General features: G+C 50.4%; 1 protein-coding gene across 2 annotated transcripts in view; it reads left to right on the top strand.

Annotated features, from left to right (window-relative positions):
• LOC123766465 (neurogenic protein big brain) overlaps nucleotides 1-23,990 on the top strand; it is a 216,130-nt gene that overhangs the window by 131,517 nt on the left and 60,623 nt on the right. For both annotated transcript variants that reach the window (XM_045755584.2, XM_045755583.2), the window contains exons 3-4: nucleotides 8,348-8,552; nucleotides 12,918-12,998. In XM_045755584.2, coding sequence (XP_045611540.1) covers nucleotides 8,348-8,552; nucleotides 12,918-12,998 — 286 coding nt within the window. The remainder of the gene's footprint in view (nucleotides 1-8,347; nucleotides 8,553-12,917; nucleotides 12,999-23,990) is intronic.

Below are 23,990 nucleotides of genomic sequence, written 5' to 3'. Positions count from 1 at the left end.
AACAATCTCTCACACACCCAACAATCTCTCACAAACTCCAACAATCTCTCACGAACCCAAACAATCTCTCACAAACCCCAACAATCTCTCACAAACCCAAACAATCTCTCACGAACCCAAACAATCTCTCACACACCCAAACAATCTCTCACGAACCCAAACAATCTCTCACACACCCAAACAATCTCTCACACACCCAAACAATCTCTCACACACCCAAACAATCTCTCACACACCCAAACAATCTCTCACAAACCCCAACAATCTCTCACAAACCCCAACAATCTCTCACAAACCCAAACAATCTCTCACAAACCCAAACAATCTCTCACGAACCCAAACAATCTCTCACACACCCAAACAATCTCTCAAACCCAAACAATCTCTCACGGACCCAAACAATCTCTCACACACCCAAACAATCTCTCACACACCCAAACAATCTCTCACAAACCCAAACAATCTCTCACACACCCAAACAATCTCTCACGAACCCAAACAATCTCTCACGAACCCAAACAATCTCTCACGAACCCAAACAATCTCTCACACACCCAAACAATCTCTCACACACCCAAACAATCTCTCACACACCCAAACAATCTCTCACAAACCCAAACAATCTCTCACAAACCCAAACAATCTCTCACAAACCCAAACAATGTCTCGCACACCCAAACAATGTCTCGCACACCCAAACAATGTCTCACACACCCAGACAATCTCTCACAAACCCAAACAATATCTCACGAACCCAAACAATGTCTCGCACACCCAAACAATCTCTCACACACCCCAACAATCTCTCACAAACCCAAACAATCTCTCACGAACCCAAACAATCTCTCACAAACCCAAACAATCTCTCACACACCCAAACAATCTCTCACACACCCAAACAATCTCTCACACACCCAAACAATCTCTCACAAACCCAAACAATCTCTCACAAACCCAAACAATCGACCCACACCTCACGCCAACCCAAGGTGGACAAGCCACCCAATTTTACATCCTCCCCCCCTCCCCCCACAAACCCAATCATCTTGCAGAATTTCAATTCCCTCGGCCATCTTAAATCCTTTTCCGAGCTCCTTAGCCATCAATACGACGCTCACACCAGAGGCAAACGCGTCCTGTTTCTCTTGGTGATATTTGAAGTTTTCATTAGTGTTGCGTCACCTGCGTCTGTGTTGCGTCACCTGCGTCTGTGTTGCGTCACCTGCGTCTGTGTTGGCGTTGCGTCACCTGCGTCTGTGTTGGTGTTGCGTCACCTGCGTCTGTGTTGGTGTTGCGTCACCTGCGTCCGTGTTGGTGTTGCGTCACCTGCGTCCGTGTTGGTGTTGCGTCACCTGCGTCTGTGTTGGTGTTGCGTCACCTGCGTCTGTGTTGGTGTTGCGTCACCTGCGTCTGTGTTGCGTCACCTGCGTCTGTGTTGGCGTTGCGTCACCTGCGTCTGTGTTGGTGTTGCGTCACCTGCGTCTGTGTTGGTGTTGCGTCACCTGCGTCCGTGTTGGTGTTGCGTCACCTGCGTCCGTGTTGGTGTTGCGTCACCTGCGTCTGTGTTGGTGTTGCGTCACCTGCGTCTGTGTTGGTGTTGCGTCACCTGCGTCTGTGTTGGTGTTGCGTCACCTGCGTCTGTTGGTGTTGCGTCACCTGTGTTGGTGTTGCGTCACCTGTGTTGGTGTTGCGTCACCTGTGTTGGTGTTGCGTCACCTGCGTCTGTGTTGGTGTTGCGTCACCTGTGTTGGTGTTGCGTCACCTGTGTTGGTGTTGCGTCACCTGTGTTGGTGTTGCGTCACTTGAGTCTGTGTTAGTGTTGCGTCACCTGCGTCTGTGTTAGTGTTGCGTCACCTGCATCTGTGTTAGTGTTGCGTCACCTTCGTCTGTGTTAGTGTTGCGTCACCTGCGTCTGTGTTAGTGTTGCGTCACCTGCGTCTGTGTTAGTGTTGCGTCACTTGCGTCTGTGTTAGTGTTGCGTCACCTGCGTCTGTGTTAGTGTTGCGTCACCTGCATCTGTGTTAGTGTTGCGTCACCTTCGTCTGTGTTAGTGTTGCGTCACCTGCGTCTGTGTTAGTGTTGCGTCACCTGCGTCTGTGTTAGTGTTGCGTCACCAGCGTCTGTGTTAGTGTTGCGTCACCAGCGTCTGTGTTAGTGTTGCGTCACCAGCGTCTGTGTTAGTGTTGCGTCACCAGCGTCTGTGTTAGTGTTGCGTCACCAGCGTCTGTGTTGTCGTTGCGTCACCTGCGTCTGTGTTGTCGTTGCGTCACCTGCGTCTGTATTGGCGTTGCGTCTCCTACGTCTGTGTTGGTGTTGCGTCTCCTGCGTCTGTGTTGGTGTTGCGTCACCTGCGTCTGTGTTGGTGTTGCGTCACCAGCGTCTGTGTTGTTGTCACTTGCGTCACCTGTTGTGTTGGTGTTGCGTCACCTGCGTCTCTGTTGGCGTTGCGTCACCTGCGTCTCTGTTGGCGTTGCGTCACCTGCGTCTGTGTTGCGTCACCTGCGTCTGTGTTGCGTCACCTGCGTCTGTGTTGGCGTTGCGTCACCTGCGTCCGTGTTGGCGTTGCGTCACCTGCGTCTGTGTTGGTGTTGCGTCACCTGCGTCCGTGTTGGTGTTGCGTCACTTGCGTCACCTGTTGTGTTGGTGTTGCGTCACCTGCGTCTGTGTTGGCGTTGCGTCACCTGCGTCTGTGTTGGCGTTGCGTCACCTGCGTCTGTGTTGGTGTTGCGTCACCTGCGTCTGTGTTGGCGTTGCGTCACCTGTGTTGGTGTTGCGTCACCTGTGTTGGTGTTGCGTCACCTGTGTTAGTGTTGCGTCACTTGCGTCTGTGTTGGTGTTGCGTCACCTGTGTTGGTGTTGCGTCACTTGCGTCTGTGTTGGTGTTGCGTCACCTGTGTTGGTGTTGCGTCACCTGCGTCTGTGTTGGTGTTGCGTCACCTGCGTCACCTGTGTTGGTGTTGCGTCACCTGCGTCTGTGTTGGTGTTGCGTCACCTGTGTTGGTGTTGCGTCACCTGCGTTGGTGTTGCGTCACCTGCGTCTGTGTTGGTGTTGCGTCACCTGCGTCACCTGTGTTGGTGTTGCGTCACTTGCGTCACCTGTGTTGGTGTTGCGTCACCTGCGTCTGTGTTGGTGTTGCGTCACCTGTGTTGGTGTTGCGTCACCTGCGTCACCTGTGTTGGTGTTGCGTCACTTGCATCTGTGTTAGTGTTGCGTCACCTGCGTCTGTGTTAGTGTTGCGTCACCTGCGTCTGTGTTAGTGTTGCGTCACCTGCGTCTGTGTTAGTGTTGCGTCACCTGCGTCTGTGTTAGTGTTGCGTCACCTGCGTCTGTGTTAGTGTTGCGTCACCAGCGTCTGTGTTGGCGTTGCGTCACCAGCGTCTGTGTTGGCGTTGCGTCACCTGCGTCTGTATTGGCGTTGCGTCACCTGCGTCTGTATTGGCGTTGCGTCACCTGCGTCTGTATTGGCGTTGCGTCACCTGCGTCTGTGTTGGTGTTGCGTCACCTGCGTCTGTGTTGGTGTTGCGTCACCTGTTGGTGTTGCGTCTCCTGCGTCTGTGTTGGTGTTGCGTCACCTGCGTCTGTGTTGGTGTTGCGTCACCTGCGTCTGTGTTGGTGTTGCGTCACCTGCGTCTGTGTTGGTGTTGCGTCACCTGTGTTGGTGTTGCGTCACCTGTGTTGGTGTTGCGTCACCTGCGTCTGTGTTGGTGTTGCGTCACCTGCGTCTGTGTTGTGTTGCGTCACCTGCGTCTGTGTTGGTGTTGCGTCACCTGCGTCTGTGTTAGTGTTGCGTCATCTGCGTCTGTGTTGGTGTTGCGTCACCTACGTCTGTGTTGGTGTTGCGTCACCTGCGTCTGTGTTGGTGTTGCGTCACCTGCGTCTGTGTTGGCGTTGCGTCATCTGCGTCTGTATTAATTTATGTTGCTACTTTTTGCAGAAGACGAGTCGCAATAACGGGGCTGAAGATATGTTGACCAGACCACACACCAGAAGATGACGTGACGACGACGTTTCGGTCCGTCCTGGACCATTATCAAATCCTATGTTGCTACATTTTGCTAGTAGCTAAAAGTGGCTACTTTCATATCTGGTACTGCTGCTGTTACTTACGCTATTGGTGGCGTATGGCGAGTTCTTCCTCCCTTCATCAGTCTCCGCGACACAGACTTCCTCACTCTCCTGTTTGCATTTTCTCGGTGTCATCATCCTTCTTCTCTATCTCTTCCTCCTCCTCCTCCTTCCCTACCCCTCCTCCGCCTGCAGAAATTTGCAAGAAGACCTTGAGACCGCTCCAGGAGTGCACACACACACACACACACAATCACCTGCCTAAATTCCGTCCCAGCAAGCGTAAGGTAATGAAGATTGGAAACGGAGACAGGGGACCAGGAGGTATCCACACCTCTAGGGGGAAAGCAACTACGGGAATCTGAAAACATAATTGGTGTTATAGATTCAGCTACTGGGAACAAAAAGAAAACATCAAATATTTGGGAATGGGTATAATCCAACCCCTGTTGAAGAGCAGAGGTGCAATAGGTACTCTGTGATACCTGCTTGACGGGGTTCTGGGAGTTCTTTTACTCCCCAAGCCCGGCCCGAGGCCCGGCTTGACTTGAGAGAGTTTGGTCCACCAGGCTGTTGCTTGGAACGGCCCGCGGGCCCATACCCACCACAGCCCGGTTGGTCCCGCACTCCCTGGAGGAAACAATCTAGTTTCTTCTTGAAGATGTCCACGGTTGTTCCAGCTTATTTTTCTTATGCTCGCTGGGAGGACGTTGAACAACCGCGGACCTCTGATGTTTATAGTGTTCTCTGATTGTGTCTATAGCACAATCCGGAGCCGGTCTGCCGAGCGGACAGCACGCTGGACTTGTGATCCTGGGTTCGATACCGGGCGCCGGCGAGAAACAATGGGCAGAGTTTCTTTCACCCTATGCTCCTGTTACCTAGCAGTAAAATAGGTACCTGGGTGTTAGTCAGCTGTCACGGGCTGCTTCCTGGGGGTGGAGGCCTGGTCGAGGATCGGGCCGCGGGGACACTAAAGCCCCGAAATCATCTCAAGATAACCTCAAGATATGGCACCTCTGCTCTTCACTGGTTCTATTCTGCATTTTCTTCCATGTCGTTCACTCCAGTACGTTGTTATTTTACTGTGTAGATTAGAGGACCTGGCCCTCCAGTATTTTCCATGTGTATATTATTTGGTATCTCTCTCGTCTCCTTTCTATTGAGTACATTTGGAGAGCTTTGAGACGATCCGAAAATTTAGGTGTTTTATCTCGTCTATGCGTGCCGTATATGTTGCGTCCAACAGCCTGGTTGACCAGTCCAGCAACCAGGAGGCCTGGTCGGGAACAGGACTTCAGTTTTGAGGAAATTAGACCTCACCACCCTGGAGAACAGAAGAAACAGGAGATATGATCACAACATATAAAATACCGAGAGGAATAAACAAGATGGACAACCTCTTTTTTTTATTCAGGAGAGAAAAAAGATGTAAATTACATCATTGAAAACGTGACAAGTATCTTGGAGACGCCGGGTGTGGTGAGGTGGTCCACCAGGAGACGCCGGGTGTAGTGAGGTGGTCCACCAGGAGACGCCGGGTGTGGTGAGGTGGTCCACCAGGAGACGCCGGGTGTGGTGAGGTGGTCCACCAGGAGACGCCGGGTGTGGTGAGGTGGTCCACCAGGAGACGCCGGGTGTGGTGAGGTGGTCCACCAGGAGACGCCGGGTGTGGTGAGGTGGTCCACCAGGAGACGCCGTGTGTGGTGAGGTGGTCCACCACCTTCTGGGAGGCACCCTTCAACTTCCCTTCCACAACTTGATCCACAAATTCCCCAAATATTTCCAACGTCAAGATAATTTACTGGTAACGCCACGGCACTCCTCCCTCCCCCCTCCTCTTCCACTACCCTTCCCCCCTCCTCTTCCACTACCCTTCCCCCCTCCTCTTCCACTACCCTTCCCCCCTCCTCTTCCACTACCCTTCCCTCCCTCCAACCCTCCCTTTCCCCCCTCTTCCACTACCCTCCCTCCCCCTCCCCCCCTCAGATGACGAAATAGACAGCCCAGTTACACTTTTCTTTTGCAAATGATCTCTCAACATTGATCTTTCCCGCCCTCCTCCCGGCCGCCTGTCCTCCAATTCTTGATGGCGCTCGCCCAATTCCACCCCTTGGGGGGGGGGGGGGGGCTGGCGTAGGTGGCAGGCTGGCAGTTGTAGGAAGGTTGTCAGTCAGTCTTTAATAACAGCTGGGGGGGGGCGTTAATATTGACAGTGGTGAGAAGTGGGGGGGGCCCCCCCCTCCCTCTCAGGTTCTGGGGGGGGGGGAGCACTGGCCGGATATCCTGGTCGTCCTGGTCTTCGTGGTCCCACGGGGCTGTTGTTCCCTGGAAGCTAGACAAGGTAGGTAGTGTCAGAGAGGATAATGTCCTGCCTGACAGCCTAGTCAGCTAGTCCTTGTCAGCCTAGCCTCAGTGTTAAGGCAGAAGACGGTCAGGAAGTTGAGACTGTGTGTGTGTACCTGGAACATACCTGAGAAGGTCTCGGGAGTTCTTCTACTCCGCGAGCCCGACCTGAGGCCAGGCTCGTCTGTATGGTGGTAAAGTTAGCAGTCAGTAAAAGTAGCAAAGTTTGTTCAGGAGAGACAAAGAGAGCAAAAGGCCATCGGTGAAATAGAGAAATCCGAAATATTTTTTCTCCTATGTAAAATCTAGATAAAAAACCTCATCTAGTATCAGGCTCCTGCGAAAGGGACCTTGAAGGCCAGGTCCCAAATTTGCACAGTAGAATAACAACATAGAGGAACGAAAGATACGGAAGGAAATGCAGAATAAAACCAGTGAGGAGACATAGTCACAAATCAGAGAGCACTCTCTGAACATCAGAGGTCCACAGCTGTTCAACACCCTCCCAGCAAGCATTAGAAATATTGCTGGAACAAGGGTGGATATATTTAAGAGTCACTTAGATAAGTTCTTGCAAGAAGTGCCGGACCAACCGGGCTGTGGTGGATATGTGGGCCTGCGGGCCGCTCAAACCAACAGCCTGTTGGACCAAGTTATCACAAGTCAAGCCTGGTCCCAGACCGGGCTTGGGAGTAGAATGACTCCCAGAACCCTCTCCAGGTACTCACCTAGTTGTGCTTACGGGGGTTGAGCTTTGGCTCTCTGGTTCCCACCTCTTCAACTGTCAATCAACAGGTGTACATACACCCACACTGATAGGGGTGTATATTGGCTGGTATTACGAGATCGGGTGATAGTCAAGTTAAGACTTGCCTGAAGAGGCAAGTACATGAAATTTACGAGGAAGTTTTGGGTTAGTGTATTCTTGGAAGAATTGGTTGGGTTGATTTTGGAAGATGTTGGTTGAGGGCTGGTAATGTGTGGTTAGTGGTAGTTCTTGAGACTAAGTTGGTAGCAACGGTGTGAGGGCATTGTAACGTGACCCTTAATACCAAGAAGTGATTACACCCGAGGATGTCACGGGGAGAGGCATTCAGTCACCAGGGCCTCTGGCCGCTGTTAATCCCTCTTGTGTAGTGCTGCTGAACCCCAGAGGGAGAGGGGGAGAGAGAGGAGAGAGGGAGGGAAGGAGATAGGGATCAACCAGATATCAACCAGGGAGAGAGGGAGGGAGGGAGTGGGGGATGGAAGAAAGGAAACCAAAGAGCTCCAAATCACAAGTCTAATAATCCCAGAAAACATTTTTCCTATTCCCCACAGGCAGACCCACAGGCAGACCCACAGGTAGACCCACAGGCAGACCCACAGGCAGACCCACAGGTAGACCCACAGGCAGACCCACAGGCAGACCCACAGGCTTGGGGATAACCATGAAACTTGGAGACTCTAATCTGGTCGAGGACTGTTGCCTGAAATATTGAGCATATTGTAAGTAACTGCTACACGTCTACACTGTGGAAGGTGTAGCCTCTAGTTATACACACAGTGTAGGAGGTTGTGTTCGCTACAGTGTACACACAGAGAGGGCTAGTAACCTTTTGGGTCAGTGGGGCTGCTGCTGTGTTATGAGCCTGTGACCCCTGCTGTGTTATGGTGTCAGTGGGACTACTGCTGTGTTATGAGCCTACTGTGTTATGGTGTCAGTGGGACTACTGCTGTGTTATGAGCCTACTGTGTTATGGTGTCAGTGGGACTACTGCTGTGTTATGAGCCTACTGTGTTATGGTGTCAGTGGGACTACTGCTGTGTTATGAGCCTACTGTGTTATGGTGTCAGTGGGACTACTGCTGTGTTATGAGCCTACTGTGTTATGGTGTCAGTGGGACTACTGCTGTGTTATATAACTAATAATAATTGTTCTCTGTGGCCCAACAGGGCGACGTCGTCGGGGTACACGGGGGACCTGGGGGCGACGGTGGTGTCCCAGGTGATCTCGCCGTGGCAGGGGCTGGGCATGGAGTTCCTGCTCACCTTCGTCGTGGTCTTCGTCTTCTTCGCCTCCGTCAACCCCTACCGCAGGAGCTTCGGCAACCCCGCCGTGGCCATCGGCCTGGCCTACCTCGCCTGCACGCTCGTGGGGGTACGTAGTCAACGCCGCTCCTCCTGATGTGTGTGTGTGTGATTGATTGATTGATGAAGATTAAGCCACCCAAGAGGTGGCACGGGCATGAATAGCCCGTAAGTGGTGGCCTTTTTGAGCCATTACCAGTATCAAGAGCTGATACTGGAGATCTGTGGAGGTGCGACTGCACCCTGCGTGACGGGAGATGTCTCCCGTGTGATGTATGTGTGTGTGATTATTATGTTACATCTTGTGTGTGTGTGTTGGGGGGTGGGGGGGAGGGTACACGCACGCACTCACATACACGCACGCACGCCTGTCCCTCCTTTCCATTCCCCTGTGTACGGTCATTTCCTAATGGCTACCGTGGAGACATTATTACTATTGTGATGTGTCGTGCAGTGTGGTAAGTGACGACACGCCTATGGGGAGCGGCCACACCCACCACGCCATGCCATGCCATGCCATGCCATTGCCATGCCATGCCATGCCATTGCCATGCCATGCCATGCCATGCCATGCCATGCCATGCCATGCCATGCCATGCCATGCCAATGCCATGCCAATGCCATGCCATGCCATGCCATGCCATGCCATTGCCATGCCATGCCATGCCATGCCATGCCATGCCATGCCATGCCATGCCACGCCACGCCACGCCACGCCACACCACACCACACCACCCAACATCACCCCACCCCACACCAGTCTTCCAGTTGAGGCGGAGAGAGAGAGAGAGAGAGAGAGGGTGAAGTGTGAGGCCTGGGGGCTATAATTATCAATATTGTATATGGCGGTATTTCAAGACGTTGAGGCCCCTGTCCCACACCCCCGTCCACACTTGGGGGTACACACACCCACAAGGTTCTGTTCTGTGGGGGTTGAGCCTCGCCTCCTTCCTCCCGCCTCTCAACCCTCAGTCGACTGGTGTACAGGTTCCTGAGCCTATTGGGCTCACATCACACACAGAGACCACACTAACGTGATGCATCAAATGAACCAATTCACAAGGGCCGTGACGAGGATTCGAACCTGCGTCCGGGAGTACAAGGTAGGGAGCATCCCAGACACTGCCTTAATCGACTGAGCCACGACAGGGTAAAATGGTTCGAATCCTCGTCACGGCCCTTGTGGATTTGTTCTATTGAACTCTTATCATATCTACATTTCAAACTGTGTATGGAGTCAGCCTCCACCACATCACTGCCTGATGCATTCCATTTGTTAACTACTCTGGTTGATACCTGGTTGATGGGGTTCTGGGAGTTGTTCTACTCCCCAAGCCCGGCCCGAGGCCAGGCTTGACTCTGGAATACTCTGACATTAGTATTTTTTTAATGTCTCTGTGGCTCATGTGAGTACAAAGTTTCCATCTGCTTTCCCCTGTTCGAGTGCCACCCGTGTTAAATAATCTGGCTTTTCACCCTATCAATTCCCCCGAGAACTTTGTATGTAGTGATCATTTCTCGCCTAACTCTTCTATATTCCGGCTACTTGAGCTTTAAATCCTGCAGCCTTTCTTCATAACTTATACCTCTCGGCTCTGGGACTAGGCAATTGGCATACCTCTGAACATCCTCTAACTTCGCCTAGTGTTTGACTAGATATGTATGCATACTTGACTAGGATTGATCTGACATATGTGGTATACAAGGTCCTAAAGGATTTGTTCCACAAACTTGTAAAGATAGTCCCTATGTTGGCCAACTTAGCATATGCTGCTCGGTAATAAGCTTTTGATGTGGGCTTCAGGAGGCAGGGTGTGGTTGTGTGTGTGTGTGTGTGTGTGTGTGTGTGTGTGTGTGTGTGTGTGTGTGTGTGTGTACTCACCTATTTGTGCTTGCGGGGGTTGAGCTTTGGCTCTTTGGTCCCGCCTCCACTGTTAATCAGCTGGTGAGAGCCCAGCCCAGCCCACACACACACAAGATGTGTGTGTGGTGTGTGTGTGGTGGTGGGGAGAGAGGACAGTAGAGTACTGTGGTGTGAGAGTGCACACAGCCGTGTGGGTATCGGGGGGAGGGGGGGGGGTGCAGGGAGGGATGTGAGGATGAGTGCTCAGAGTGGAGAGAGTACCGGGAGGGTGGTGGAGAACACAGCTAGTGTATAGAGTGACCGAGGCCACAACACCAGAGTGAACACACTCACTCATCACACAAGACGGAGTAGAGAGAACATATATATAACAATGCAGTTCAAGGTGAGAGCGAGAGCATCGGAAATTCAGTAAGAGAAGAGGAGAGAGAGAGAGAGAGAGAGAGAGAGAGAGAGAGAGAGAGAGAGAGAGAGAGAGAGAGAGAGAGAGAGAGAGAGAGAGAGAGAGAGAGAGAGAGAATGTCTGAAATGATTTAGAGTTGGTGAATCAGGGCGACTAGGATGCTGGGATGCTGGGGTGTGGAGAGGGAGGCATCAACATGGCGGTAGAGTGAAGGAACTTGAGGTGAATATTAACTTTCCTCAGATGATTTCCTCTTCTTTCCCCCCCTCCCTCCCTCCCTCCCTCTCTCCCTCTCTCCCTCCCAGCGCTTACTATCTCGTCAGTGTCCTTCACACACACACACTCACTCACTCACTCACTCACTCACTCACTCACTCACTCACTCACTCACTCACTCACTCACTCACTCACTCACTCATACAAACCAAAAGACAATCAGGGCACCCAAACTGTTGTGCGTGGCAGGTGTGGAGATCAAAACAAAAGCAATAACAAGCAGTGCAATATTGCCCAGGGAATAACACGTAGAGCAATAATACGCAGGAGACGAGGTCAAATGGCTGCAGGTCACCAGAAACTGAACTGTTGACCTCTGGCGGCGGCCAGCACCCGTACACACTCATCCTGGGAAGGAGCAAAGGTGTCTATCAAAGGTGCAAAGGTGGTGGTATCAGTCAAAGGTGACTGATACCATCATTGTCAGATAAAGTAACCAAGAAGAGCAATGGCTATGCTTTCCATTCACCTGGGCACTAGGAGACTCGAACCGCGGCCCCCACGCCTGTGAGGCAGAGAGACTATTTTATTATCAATGGCTATGGTTTGACAGGCGGTGTCTGGAGGCAGAATGGAAGCAAAATAACACGGAACAAGTAGACAACAAAGAAGTGAAGGAAATGCATAACGTAATATAAAGGAATGAGACAGGAGTTGACATGTTAGGAGATTGGCGGGAAGCAGTACGAGATGCAAGGACCAATCTACACTCTGCTAGTTTCTGCTACAATCTGCTAGTTCACAAGAACAGCCTCGTCAGGAGGACCTGTGAACCACCACCTCATTCTCTCACTCACACTCTCACTCTCACTCACACTCACACACACACAAGGGCAGAGAGCAACAGGAAGTATGAAAAATAGTTAATAATAGATTCCAGGAAGTATTAAAGCTTGTTCCAGAATAGTGGCTTGGTGGAAGTATTCCAGGAAGAGTTGGTAGGGTGGAGGAGTGAGCCCAACACAACCCACACCTCCACACGGACGACTCCACAGTACCCGGGACACCAGCAGCTGGGTACACAGCAGATATCCCCTTGGTTACTAAACGACGCAGCAGCAGCACTCTCAACACCCGTCACTCTAGTATTCACCCCGCGCTGGAAAAGGAAGATCTTCCAGACTGTGGAGTGGCAAGTGGCATGCGAGCCTCACTGACCCCGGACACCATCACTAACAATCATGGTGTAGGGACAGTCATCCAACAATCATCATCCCTGCAATTCACTAACAATCATCCCTTGCAATTTACCAAGAGAATGATCCTGCTAGTTCACAAGGCACGGATGGAAGCTGAACATGCAAATTAATTAATAGCATATTAAGATTGCTTGATGGTTAAGAGGCAGGGACCAATAGCTGGAGCTTAACCATGCCAAGGGTGGGTGGGGGGGGGGGGGAAATATAGATAGGCAAGATCGAGCTTAGAAAGAAAAAATTGAACTCGAGGTTGGATTATACAGCATTAACCTTATATCACACTCACAGCTTAAGTAGTGGAGTCTGGCCTCAGGCCGGGCTCGGGGAGTAGAACTCTTGAAATCCTCAACAGGTATACTCCAGGCAGAACTTAAACTAAGAGCCATGGGACTTGAAGTAGGTGGGGTTGTGCCTTGTGCGTGCGTGTGTGTCTTTTTGACTCCCTGCGTCTGTCATGTTATTTTGAATTATGTGTGTGTAAAGATAATGTTGAGAATGTATAGAGACCGTAGGGAGAGTGTGAGTGGATACATACAGTGGGTCTGATAGTGGTGGTGTTGTCGACAGCTGTTTGTTTGTGATGTGTGTATATGTATGTATTAACACGTTGTGCTGAACGGGGTGAGAATAGCTTGAGCTACCTCATCCCTTTGTGTGTATTTTACCTCAATAAACTTATTTCAATTTCGACAGCTGCCGCTGACGGGGGCGTCGATGAACCCTGCTCGCTCCCTGGGCCCCGCCTTTGTCAAGAACAAGTGGGACGCCCACTGGGTGAGTACTCTCATGTGCCTCTTCACTCACTCACTCACTCATTTACCCTCCCCTTCACTCACGTACCTCGCATCACCCCCTAGTTCACGTCTCACCTCTTCATGTGCTATATTACACTTTACTTATTTCAGACTGAGACAGGAAATACCCTGCAATAAAGTGCATTAAATAAAAGTAATGTGTAAGGTCGAGCCTGGCCTCAGGTCGGGCTCGGGGAGTAGAACTACTCCCGGAACCCTCTCCAGGTATGTTCCAGGTATGTTGAATTTATAAAATATTGTGACCATTAATTACAATCCTCGTTCAGTGGCCAACTAGGCTACTGGTTTCCATTCACCTGGAGCCAGATTCACGAAACAGTTACGCAAGCACTTACGAACCTGTACATCTTTTCTCAATCTTTGGCGGCTTTGTTTACAATTATTAAACAGTTAATGATCCCGGAAGCACCAGGAGGCTGTTTATAGCAATAACAACAGTTGATTGGCAAGTTTTCATCCTTGTAAACTGTTTAATAAATGTAACCAAAGCCGTCAAAGATTGAGGAAAGATGTACACGTTCATAAGTACTTGCGTAACTGCTTCGTGATTCTGGCCCCAGGTCTGTATGGGTCTCGAACCCTGGACCCCACGCGTGTGAGGCCCGAGCTCTATCGACTGGGCTGTGAGTAGTGTTAATAAGGAAAGTTTCCAGCAACAGCTACTGCTGCCTAACTGGAATTTTCAACTTCCCCAGACTACTACTGAAGCCCAGAGGAATTACCTCTGACTTACTCTATGACGTCGGTGTGGATCACTAAGACGTACAAGGAAATACTTGAGGTCGACAAGTGGGATGCACTGACGCTGTGGAAGCCCCCTCCATCCACACCGCCATCACCAGAGAGGAAAAAAGAACTCTACTACACTTAGCAACGTTAAATCAAATTTAACAGGCGGCAGGAGGCTAGTAGAAAGTAGTTGAAGTCACGGTTAGGTAAACACTGTTGGGAACGCACCACTGACAACACCACAACCACCCCCCCCCCCCCCACAACCACCCCAACAACCACCCCCCCCCCCACAACCACCCCAACAACCACCCCCACAACCAACGACACAACCAACGACACTACCACCTTCACAGGCGCCACCACCATCACACTGTAACTCAAATTTGAAGGTGTTGAAGGAACCGCGGACCCGGGTGCTGCTGCTTCGGCCGGCCCAGAGAGCCATGGCCGCCATAATATTGGTCCAGAAGTCACGAAAAATTGTCTTCTTGCCAAGATCTGGAGTGAAGGAGGCGGAGGAGACGAGGCTAGGGTTAAGGACCAATGAATGAGGAACAGACAAGTGAGAGAGGGAGAGTATAGGAGGGATTATGGAGGGAGGGAGAAGAAAGGAGGATTGGTGGCGGGAGTTTTTGTGTGATGGAGGAGCTAGGAAGGCTGAGTGTGTTGGAGAGGGGGGTTGGGGGGGGTCAGCTGGGTACTGGCAGGTGGAGTACTGGCACCTGTATGGCCAGATGTGAAGCCCTCCATCACTGGCACTGGTGGCACCGCCTCACACCACTCAAACTACTCCCAGCAACACACACTCAAACTACTCCCAGCAACACACACTCAAACTACTCCCAGCAACACACACTCAAACTACTCCCAGCAACACACACTCAAACTACTCCCAGCAACACACACTCAAACTACTCCTTGGTATAGAGACGAGAGAGATCATAATATACTCATGGAAAATATTGGAAGGCCAAAGTCCAAGTCTATACAGTAAAAGTACAACATACTAGAGTGAGAGATATGGTAGGAGCTAAACTGGACGGTAGTATAGCACATACCCTCCTGTGGGGGGGGGGAGGGGTAGAGCACTCTATATACATCCCGTGGGCGGTGGGGGACCCCATACCCATCCCATGGACAATAGTGTACCTATACCCATCCCATGCCATACAAGAGATAAAGAAAATCCCAAAATATTTTTTCACATATGCGAAATCAAAATAAAAAAAAAACACTGCCCGTATTGGACGTATTAGTACGAGTGAAGGTTCATACACTGAGGATGACAAAGAAATTTGTGGAATCCTAAAATGCAGTTTGAGGACATGTTTAACACTCCAATAAACGGCATGAAAGTGGAAGTAAATGCGTCACAGCTTCGTATCAACATCTTCGTATAGGTCCAGTACAATACACAAGTCATGCCTGGCCTCAGGCCGGGCGTGGGGAGTAGAACAGAACCCCATCAAGCAGGTACCGTCAAGCAGGTACCATCAAGCAGGTACCATCAAGCAGGTACCATCAGCAGGTACCATCAGCAGGTACCATCAGCAGGTACCATCAGCAGGTACCATCAGCAGGTACCATCAGCAGGTATCATCAAGCGGGTACCATCAAGCAGGTACCATCAAGCAGGTACCATCAAGCAGGTACCATCAAGCAGGTACCATCAAGCAGGTACCATCAAGCAGGTACCATCAAGCAGGTACCATCAAGCAGGTACCATCAGCAGGTACCATCAGCAGGTATCATCAAGCGGGTACCATCAAGCAGGTACCATCAAGCAGGTACCATCAAGCGGGTACCATCAAGCAGGTACCATCAAGCAGGTACCATCAAGCAGGTACCATCAAGCAGGTACCATCAAGCAGGTACCATCAAGCAGGTACCATCAAGCAGGTACCATAAAGCAGGTACCATCAGCAGGTACCATCAGCAGGTACCATCAAGCGGATACCATCAAGCGGGTACCATCAAGCGGGTACCATCAGCAGGTACCATCAAGCAGGTACCATCAAGCAGGTACCATCAAGCAGGTACCATGAAGCAGGTACCATCAAGCAGGTACCATCAAGCAGGTACCATCAAGCAGGTACCATCAAGCAGGTACCATGAAGCAGGTACCATCAAGCGGGTACCATCAGCAGGTACCATCAAGCAGGTACCATCAAGCAGGTACCATCAAGCAGGTACCATCAAGCAGGTACCATCAAGCAGGTACCATCAAGCAGGTACCATCAAGCAGGTACCATCAAGCAGGTACCATCAAGCTGGTACCATCAAGCTGGTACCATCAAGCTGGTACCATCAAGCAGGTACCATCAAGCAGGTACCATCAAGCAGGTACCATCAAGCAGGTACCATCAAGCAGGTACCATCAAGCAGGTACCATCAAGCAGGTACCATCAAGCAGGTACCATCAAGCAGGTACCATCAAGCAGGTACCATCAAGCAGGTACCATCAAGCTGGTACCATCAAGCTGGTACCATCAAGCTGGTACCATCAAGCAGGTACCATCAAGCAGGTACCATCAAGCAGGTACCATCAAGCAGGTACCATCAAGCAGGTACCATCAAGCTGGTACCATCAAGCTGGTACCATCAAGCTGGTACCATCAAGCAGGTACCATCAAGCAGAAGAGAAAGATGGGCCCCCTTCCCCCCCATTTTGTGGTAAGGGCCCCGGTAGCTTGGGTGAGGACCCCGGTAGCTTGGGTGAGGACCCCGATAGCTTGGGTGAGGACCCCGGTATTTTGAGACGTGGGGAGAGACAGGGAGGGAGACGGTGGAGGAGTGAGGAATATATTGGGATGGAAGTGAACAATCAGGGGAAGGCACCAAGCCATTACGACTATATAGCACTTGGAAGGGGCCAGGATAAGGATTTGGGATGGGACGGGGGGAAGGAATGGTGCCCAACCACTTGGACGGTCGGGGATTGAACGCCGACCTGCATGAAGCGAGACCGTCGCTGGAGGGAGAGAAGTGATGGTATTATTTCCATGGTGGTCATGCGTACTCCCTCTGGTTCTCCATCACTACTGGCGGGCAAGACGGGCCGTGCCCGCCCCACCTGCCCTCAGTTTAAACACACATTCTGGCAAAGTTTCCCCCTAATTGGAAAAGTTTTAATAAGAAATTGTAAATATTTAGACACACCTCGCTGCTGTTTTTTTCTTGCGACTTTGAATGATGAGTGAAGTTGTGGCGCGAGGCGTTGGTCCCGTACGTGTGTCTATTGGCTCACATTTTGGACTCATTTTCTGTTGTCCCATATTTTCTGACTTCGAGAAGTGTGACAACTGGTGCGTGTAGGCACAGGATGTTCACCACTCTCTTGTTAGTCAGCTGTCACGGGCTGCTTCCTGGGGGTGGAGGCCTGGTCGAGAACCGGGCCGCGGGGACACTGAAAAGCCCCGAAATCATCTCAAGATAACCTCAAGATAACCATCAGCTTGTAACGCCACCTTGTGCTGATCTCCTGTGAGCTATCCAGATTAAGGCACGAATTTGCCTGAGCAACGGGCAAGAAGCCTTGGACCTCTTTATGCACGACTCTCTTGTAAGGAATACACTAGGTACAATGATTACTTATGTTCGCTTGTGTATTTGGCTCAGGCCTTTAAGAGTCAATATGGAGGAGGAGTTGTGTGTGAGACAGTTGGGGGTGAGGTGTTACTAGCGAGCCTTGCTGTGACATATGATGCACACACGAAGGTCATTACATAAAGTCTTGTGATAGCATTAAGTAAGATTATTTACACCATTTAATTACATTAATAAATGTAATTAATATAATAAATGGGAAATTGTGTGGCCTGTACTTGCGTGCGAGCACCAGGTTCACTCACAGGGGGTGGGGGGGGGGGGGCTCGCGACTGAGTTGGCGGTCCTCGAGGGGTCTTGATCCTAAGGGCCCGGGTTCGATTCCCGGCCAAGGCAAAAACAAATGGGCAGAGATTCTTTCACCTGAATGCCCTGCTCACCTAGTACGATATAGGTACCTGGGAGTTAGACAGGTGCTACGGGCTGCTTCCTGGGGGTGTGCGCGTGTGTAGAAATAAATATATGTACTGGAGATAATAGAAGACAAAATATATCGGTGAGAAAGGCGGGGTCCAGGAGCTAATAGCACAATTCTGCAGGTACAAATAGTAAATACACTCACAGATGGACACAGTAGATGTAGATGTCAAATTCAAATGTAGATATGACAAGAGACTAGTAGACTCATGAATCTGTACACCAGTTGATTGACGATTGAGAGGCGGGACCAGAGAGCCAAAGCTCAACTCCCGCAAGCACAACTAGGCGAGTACAGTCTGAAATAAATTATGCACTTAGTTCATGTTGAACTGTAGCTGTTCACGGGGAACAGTTTGGTTCACTTGAGACAGAAGTGGCAAGAACAAGTACCCAGGAACAATTTGCGTGCACAGAACACATACAGCAGACTCTGCCTCACTAGGCACAAGTAATGAACAATTAATGCCTTGTTACCTCCTAAATGTGACGTGTTTGGCTGTATGACAACTGCTCACGACCGACCTGCTGGCTCAACCCCCCCCCCCCCACTCTGCTGACCACTGTGGCAGTCAGTGGCACCCATCTCAACTGAGTCAACTATAACACCACCACTGAAGCAGTAGGCTCAAGACCAGACTTCGGGCCTTCAAGCCTGGCCTCGGGCCGGGCTTGGGGAGTAGAACTACTCCCAGAACCCCATCAACCAGGTATCAACCAGACCGGTACTGGTACACGCACAGTGCCTCGTGAACTGGTAAGAGGCGAGGACATAGAGGTAGTGTGGCACAGTGGCTGGGGCACAGTGTGGTACTTGTGACTGGTGGGCATCAGTGCCCATGTAGACGGCGGGCATCTCCAAGACTGCTCACCCTTGGCTCCATGTGGTTGCAGCACTATAGCAGCTTGTGTGTCTGGTTAAGCTCATCCTGGTGCAGTGGGTACTGTCTGGGGTGTCCAAAGGTGCCAGTTGTATCCCACTGCCTTGCCTGAATTATCTTCTCGTAGGTGCATGTTATTGGGATATCATTGTAAGTGTCCTTGTCTCACCTACAAATTATTCTTAGGATTTTGTGTGTCGTGATCATGTCTCGCCTGTTTCTTCTTTCGTCCAGCAGCGTAAAGTTAAATTACTCAAATCTTTCCTCATCGTTCATGCCATTCGGCTCTGGGACTAGTCTGGTGTCATACACCAGGTGGTGAGAAGTCTGGAGGTCACAAGGTTCAGAAACAGACCAACACTGCTGCTGGTGCTGGTGCTGCTGCTGGTGCTGGTGCTACTGCTGCTGGTGCTGCTGCTGCTGGTGCTGCTGCTGCTGGTGCTGCTGCTGGTGCTGCTACTGCTGCTGGTGCTGCTGCTACTGTTGCTGCTGGTGCTGCTACTGCTGCTGGTGCTGCTGCTGGTGCTGCTACTGCTGCTGGTGCTGCTGCGACGTGAACTCAGTGCTATAATTACCATAGATTGCATTGTTACCTCGTGAATTTTCCCGGCTTTATATCTTATACTCTTAATATTGTCATGTCACAGGCTTCCTCGTTTTGTTTACAGATAATCCCCCCCATTAAAGTTTTCCACAAGACTGGGTTGAACGTTCTCAGCCCCCTCCATGTTGCTCTTCCCGTTTAGGGCCCCCCCTGGAGGAGGAGGCGGCGGCGGAGGAGGGGACGCTGAAATATCGGATGCCGTTATCTCCGCTGTTTGTACAATTTATGGCACAACAGCCGGTCGGAATGTTTGCCAATGCTCTCTCCTTTTTTTCAGAAGTTTATAGCCAGAGTTGGAAAGGACGTAGAGTGGGTAAAACGTTGCGGGCTGGGGTTGGGAAAAGTAGTCCTTGTCGATTCTCTTTTTCAGGTACGGTGGTGGTGAGGGGGGGGGGGGGGGGGGGAACGGACGCCGCTGACAGTTTACCGCAGTTTCCCCTCCGTCTGACACTCGTGTTCTTTTATCGTCGTAATGTACATGATTTGCGCTCATCTTCCATCTGCTATTGGGGTGCTGATATTGGTGTAACACCTGCCACCACTGTAACCCCTACCTCATACCACTGTAGGTTTACACACTGGTGCTCACTGGTTTACACACTGTTTACCGTCGAGTGTAACCTGGTACTACTTTAGTCTCCCACAGAACTAATGGTACGCTCAAGGAAATGCTTTAGCATACCAAATCAACCGCCCCATTACACATTAGTTACTATAAGAGTATTGATAATTACTAATTAAGGGACCGCCAGTGGGTCCTGGGGGAACCACCGCGTCCTGTTGGCTTTAACTACTACCGAGAGTGTTAATATTTTGATGTAATCATTTACTGACAGTTATGTTAAGCAAATTTAATGCTGGAGAATTTTAGGAGGTTCATACAAGATGGTTGAACATGCTTGATGACACGCGGGAGATGACAAGGAGGAACCAAGTGACACATAATAAAATCTTGTTAAATTGCCATCTTTAAGTCGAAATTATGATACGCACCAAAAGTTCCAAAGCTACAGCCTATCTTACACTAGCAAAATTGGCAGTAATTTAGAGATGGAAAATACATCAGAGATATTCCACATTACCTTTGACCCCGGCCTCTCACAGCTGGTGACCCAGGCTCTGATGACCCTAACTCGGCTGATGACCCTAGTACCCCCAGGGTACTCTGAATTATATCCCCTCTACCCAGGGTATATGTACTCCCCAAACTGCCCCAGCTGATCGACACAGCCCCGCTCCTGTGCCAGGTAACTCGGCTACGGGCTCACCATAGCCCGTGCTACTTGGAACTTGTTCCGAGTAGCTGAATCTATAACAACAACCCCAGCTGATATAAGCTGGTGGTTTTTAGTGGGGTTCACACTTACGGGCTATTCATGCCCGTGTCACCTCTTGCGTGGCTTAATCTTTATCAATTAATCAATCAGTGGGGTTGAAAACTACAGTGGATGACTCGTTGTCTGCGATGCCCCGTGCATCTTGAAAACATCACACTCAGAATTTTTTCCATTAAAGCCGTTTGAGAAATCTTATCCCGGACTGATGTCGTAACTAATGGGTGAAGACTTGCTACTACAACATGTTTATGGGAGAAGATCAGCTCCCTTCCACTTGATATGTGAGGCCACAAACTCTACTTAATTTGATGTAAAACAACATCTTAGAGGTGAAATTCTCTATTAAAAAGTGTTTGACATGCCTCTTAACTAATGGGCGGCGAGGTCAACCTTGTGACCTCTTACACTCAAGGAGGGAGAATTATGGAAGGGTGAGAGAGAGGGAACCTTGTGGCTGTCAGGTTGTCTCACTTGTACCTGAACGTGAAGTAATTCCCATCATTACTCGCATCATCACATCAGAGACGTTTCCACAGCCCTTCAGAATTAAGACAGTATGACTTTAACTCACCTTCCCCCCCCCCCACATTCCGGTAGTCCATAATTTATCCAAAGGTTAAAAGTCCCAAAATCTAAAGCCTAAAAAGTCCCAAAAAAGGCAAAAGCCGTGCCCAAAGGACAGACGCTGAATGAGGTTATGTCAAGTCTGCTTACAGCAGCCTCTATATTTTCCCCCAGGTGTCTGCTCTCGTCCCTGTAGCGTGTCTGCCTCTGTAGCAAGGAGGGGGCGGGGGTGGCCTTTCAACGTCCCGCCACATTGTTCACTCTGGTGACCTTTGTTCACTCTGGTGACCTTTGTTCACTTCCGGTGACCTTTGTTCACTTCCGGTGACCTTTGTTCACTTCCGGTGACCTTTGTTCACTGGTGACCTTTGTTCACTTCCGGTGACCTTTGTTCACTGGTGACCTTTGTTCACTTCCGGTGACCTGTGTTCACTTCCGGTGACCTTTGTTCACTTCCGGTGACCTTTGTTCACTTCCGGTGACCTTTGTTCACTTCCGGTGACTTTTGTTCACTTCCGGTGACCTTTGTTCACTTCCGGTGACCTTTGTTCACTTCCGGTGACCTTTGTTCACTTTCGGTGACCTTTCTTCACTTCCGGTGACCTTTCTTCACTTCCGGTGACCTTTCTTCACTTCCGGTGACCTTTCTTCACTTCCGGTGACCTTTCTTCACTCTGGTGACCTTTCTTCACTCTGGTGACCTTTGTTCACTCTGGGGACCTTTGTTCACTCTGGTGACCTTTGTTCACTCTGGTGACCTTTGTTCACTCTGGTGACCTTTGTTCACTTCCGGTGACGTTTGTTCACTTCCGGTGACCTTTGTTCACTTCCGGTGACCTTTGTTCACTTCCGGTGACCTTTGTTCACTTCCGGTGACCTTTGTTCACTTCCGGTGACCTTTGTTCACTTCCGGTGACCTTTGTTCACTCTGGTGACCTTTGTTCACTCTGGTGACCTTAGTTCACTCTGGTGACCTTTGTTCACTTCCGGTGACCTTTGTTCACTCTGGTGACCTTTGTTCACTCCGGTGACCTTTGTTCACTCTGGTGACCTTTGTTCACTCTGGTGACCTTTGTTCACTCTGGTGACCTTTGTTCACTCTGGTAACCTTTGTTCACTCTGGTGACCTTTGTTCACTTCCGGTGACCTTTGTTCACTCTGGTGACCTTTGTTCACTCTGGTGACCTTTGTTCACTCCGGTGACCTTTGTTCACTCCGGTGACCTTTGTTCACTCCGGTGACCTTTGTTCACTCTGGTGACCTTTGTTCACTCCGGTGACCTTTGTTCACTCCGGTGACCTTTGTTCACTCTGGTGACCTTTGTTCACTCTGGTGACCTTAGTTCACTTCCGGTGACCTTTGTTCACTCTGGTGACCTTTGTTCACGCTGGTGACCTTTGTTCACTCTGGTGACCTTTGTTCACTCTGGTGACCTTTGTTCACGCTGGTGACCTTTGTTCACTCTGGGGACCTTTGTTCACTCTGGTGACCTTTGTTCACTCTGGTGACCTTTGTTCACTCTGGGGACCTTAGTTCACTCCCCGCCCCTGCTCGTCTCGGTCGTAGTGGGTCTGGCACCACTCTGCTGGCTTGTGGCCTTCACGCTTGTTTGTTCTTTGTTGTGGGTACTCGCCTAGTTGTGCTTGCGGGGGTTGAGCTCTGGCTCTTTGGTCCCGCCTCTCAACCGTCAATCAACTGGTGTACAGGTTCCTGAGCCTACTGGGCTCTATCATATCTACACTTGAAACTGTGTATGGAGTCAGCCTCCACCACATCACTGCCTAATGCATTCCACTTGTTAACTACTCTGACACTGAAAAAGTTCTTTCTAACGTCCCTGTGGCTCATTTGGGTACTCAGTCTCTACCTGTGTCCCCTTGTTCGCGTACCGCCAGTGTTGAATAGTTTATCCTTATCTACCCTGTCAATTCCTCTAAGAATTTTGTAAGTAATGATCATGTCTCCCCTTACTCTTCTGTCTTCCAGTGTCCTGAGGTGAATTTCCCGCAGCCTTTCCTCTTAACTCATGCCTCTTAGTTCTAGAACTAGCCTAGTGGCATACCTCTGAAACTTTTTCCAGCTTCGTTTTGTGCTTGAGAAGGTACGGTCTTCATGCTGGGGCCGCATACTCCAGGACTGGTCTTACATATGTGGTATACAAGGTTCTGAATGATTCCTTACACAGGTTCCTGAAGGCTGTTCTGATGTTAGCCAGCCTCGCATACGCCGCCGATGTTATTCTTTTAATGTGGGCTTCAGGAGACAGGTTTGGTGTGATATCAACTCCTAGATCTTTCTCTCTGTCAGTTTCATAAAGGACTTCATCTCCCATTCTCTATCCTGTGTCTGGCCTCCTGTTTCCACCGCCTAGTTTCATTACTTTGCATTTACTCGGGTTGAACTATTGAACTGTGTGTGTGTGTGTGTGTGTGTGTGTGTGTGTGTGTGTGTGTGTGTGTGTGTGTGTGTGTGTGTGTGTACCCAGTGTGCGTGCGTGCGTACCCAGTGTGCGTGCGTGCGTGCCCTAACATTATTAGAACAGCATAAAAATAGATTGGCTGTGTCCGGTTGAGAGAGTTCTACTGCTTGTACCCGACCGTGGCCAGGCTCCTCCCGCGATGACTTGATCGCTAAGACTGGCACCCTACAACTCCCCCCCCCCCCCCACACACACACACATGCACACACGCACGCACGCCGCTCTCCTCATTCCTCTCTAATTCCATCTTGAAATTTTCCAGCATTTCGGCACTTGTGATCATCATTTTCTCCTACTTGTGGGCATTTTCTACGCTTCCAACCATGTCCTT

Source organism: Procambarus clarkii, chromosome 62 (genome assembly GCF_040958095.1).
Source record: "Procambarus clarkii isolate CNS0578487 chromosome 62, FALCON_Pclarkii_2.0, whole genome shotgun sequence".
Taxonomy (NCBI): Eukaryota; Metazoa; Arthropoda; class Malacostraca; order Decapoda; family Cambaridae; genus Procambarus; species Procambarus clarkii.
The sequence above is the reverse complement of the archived record's forward strand: the minus strand, read 5'-3'. Positions and strand labels throughout refer to the sequence as shown.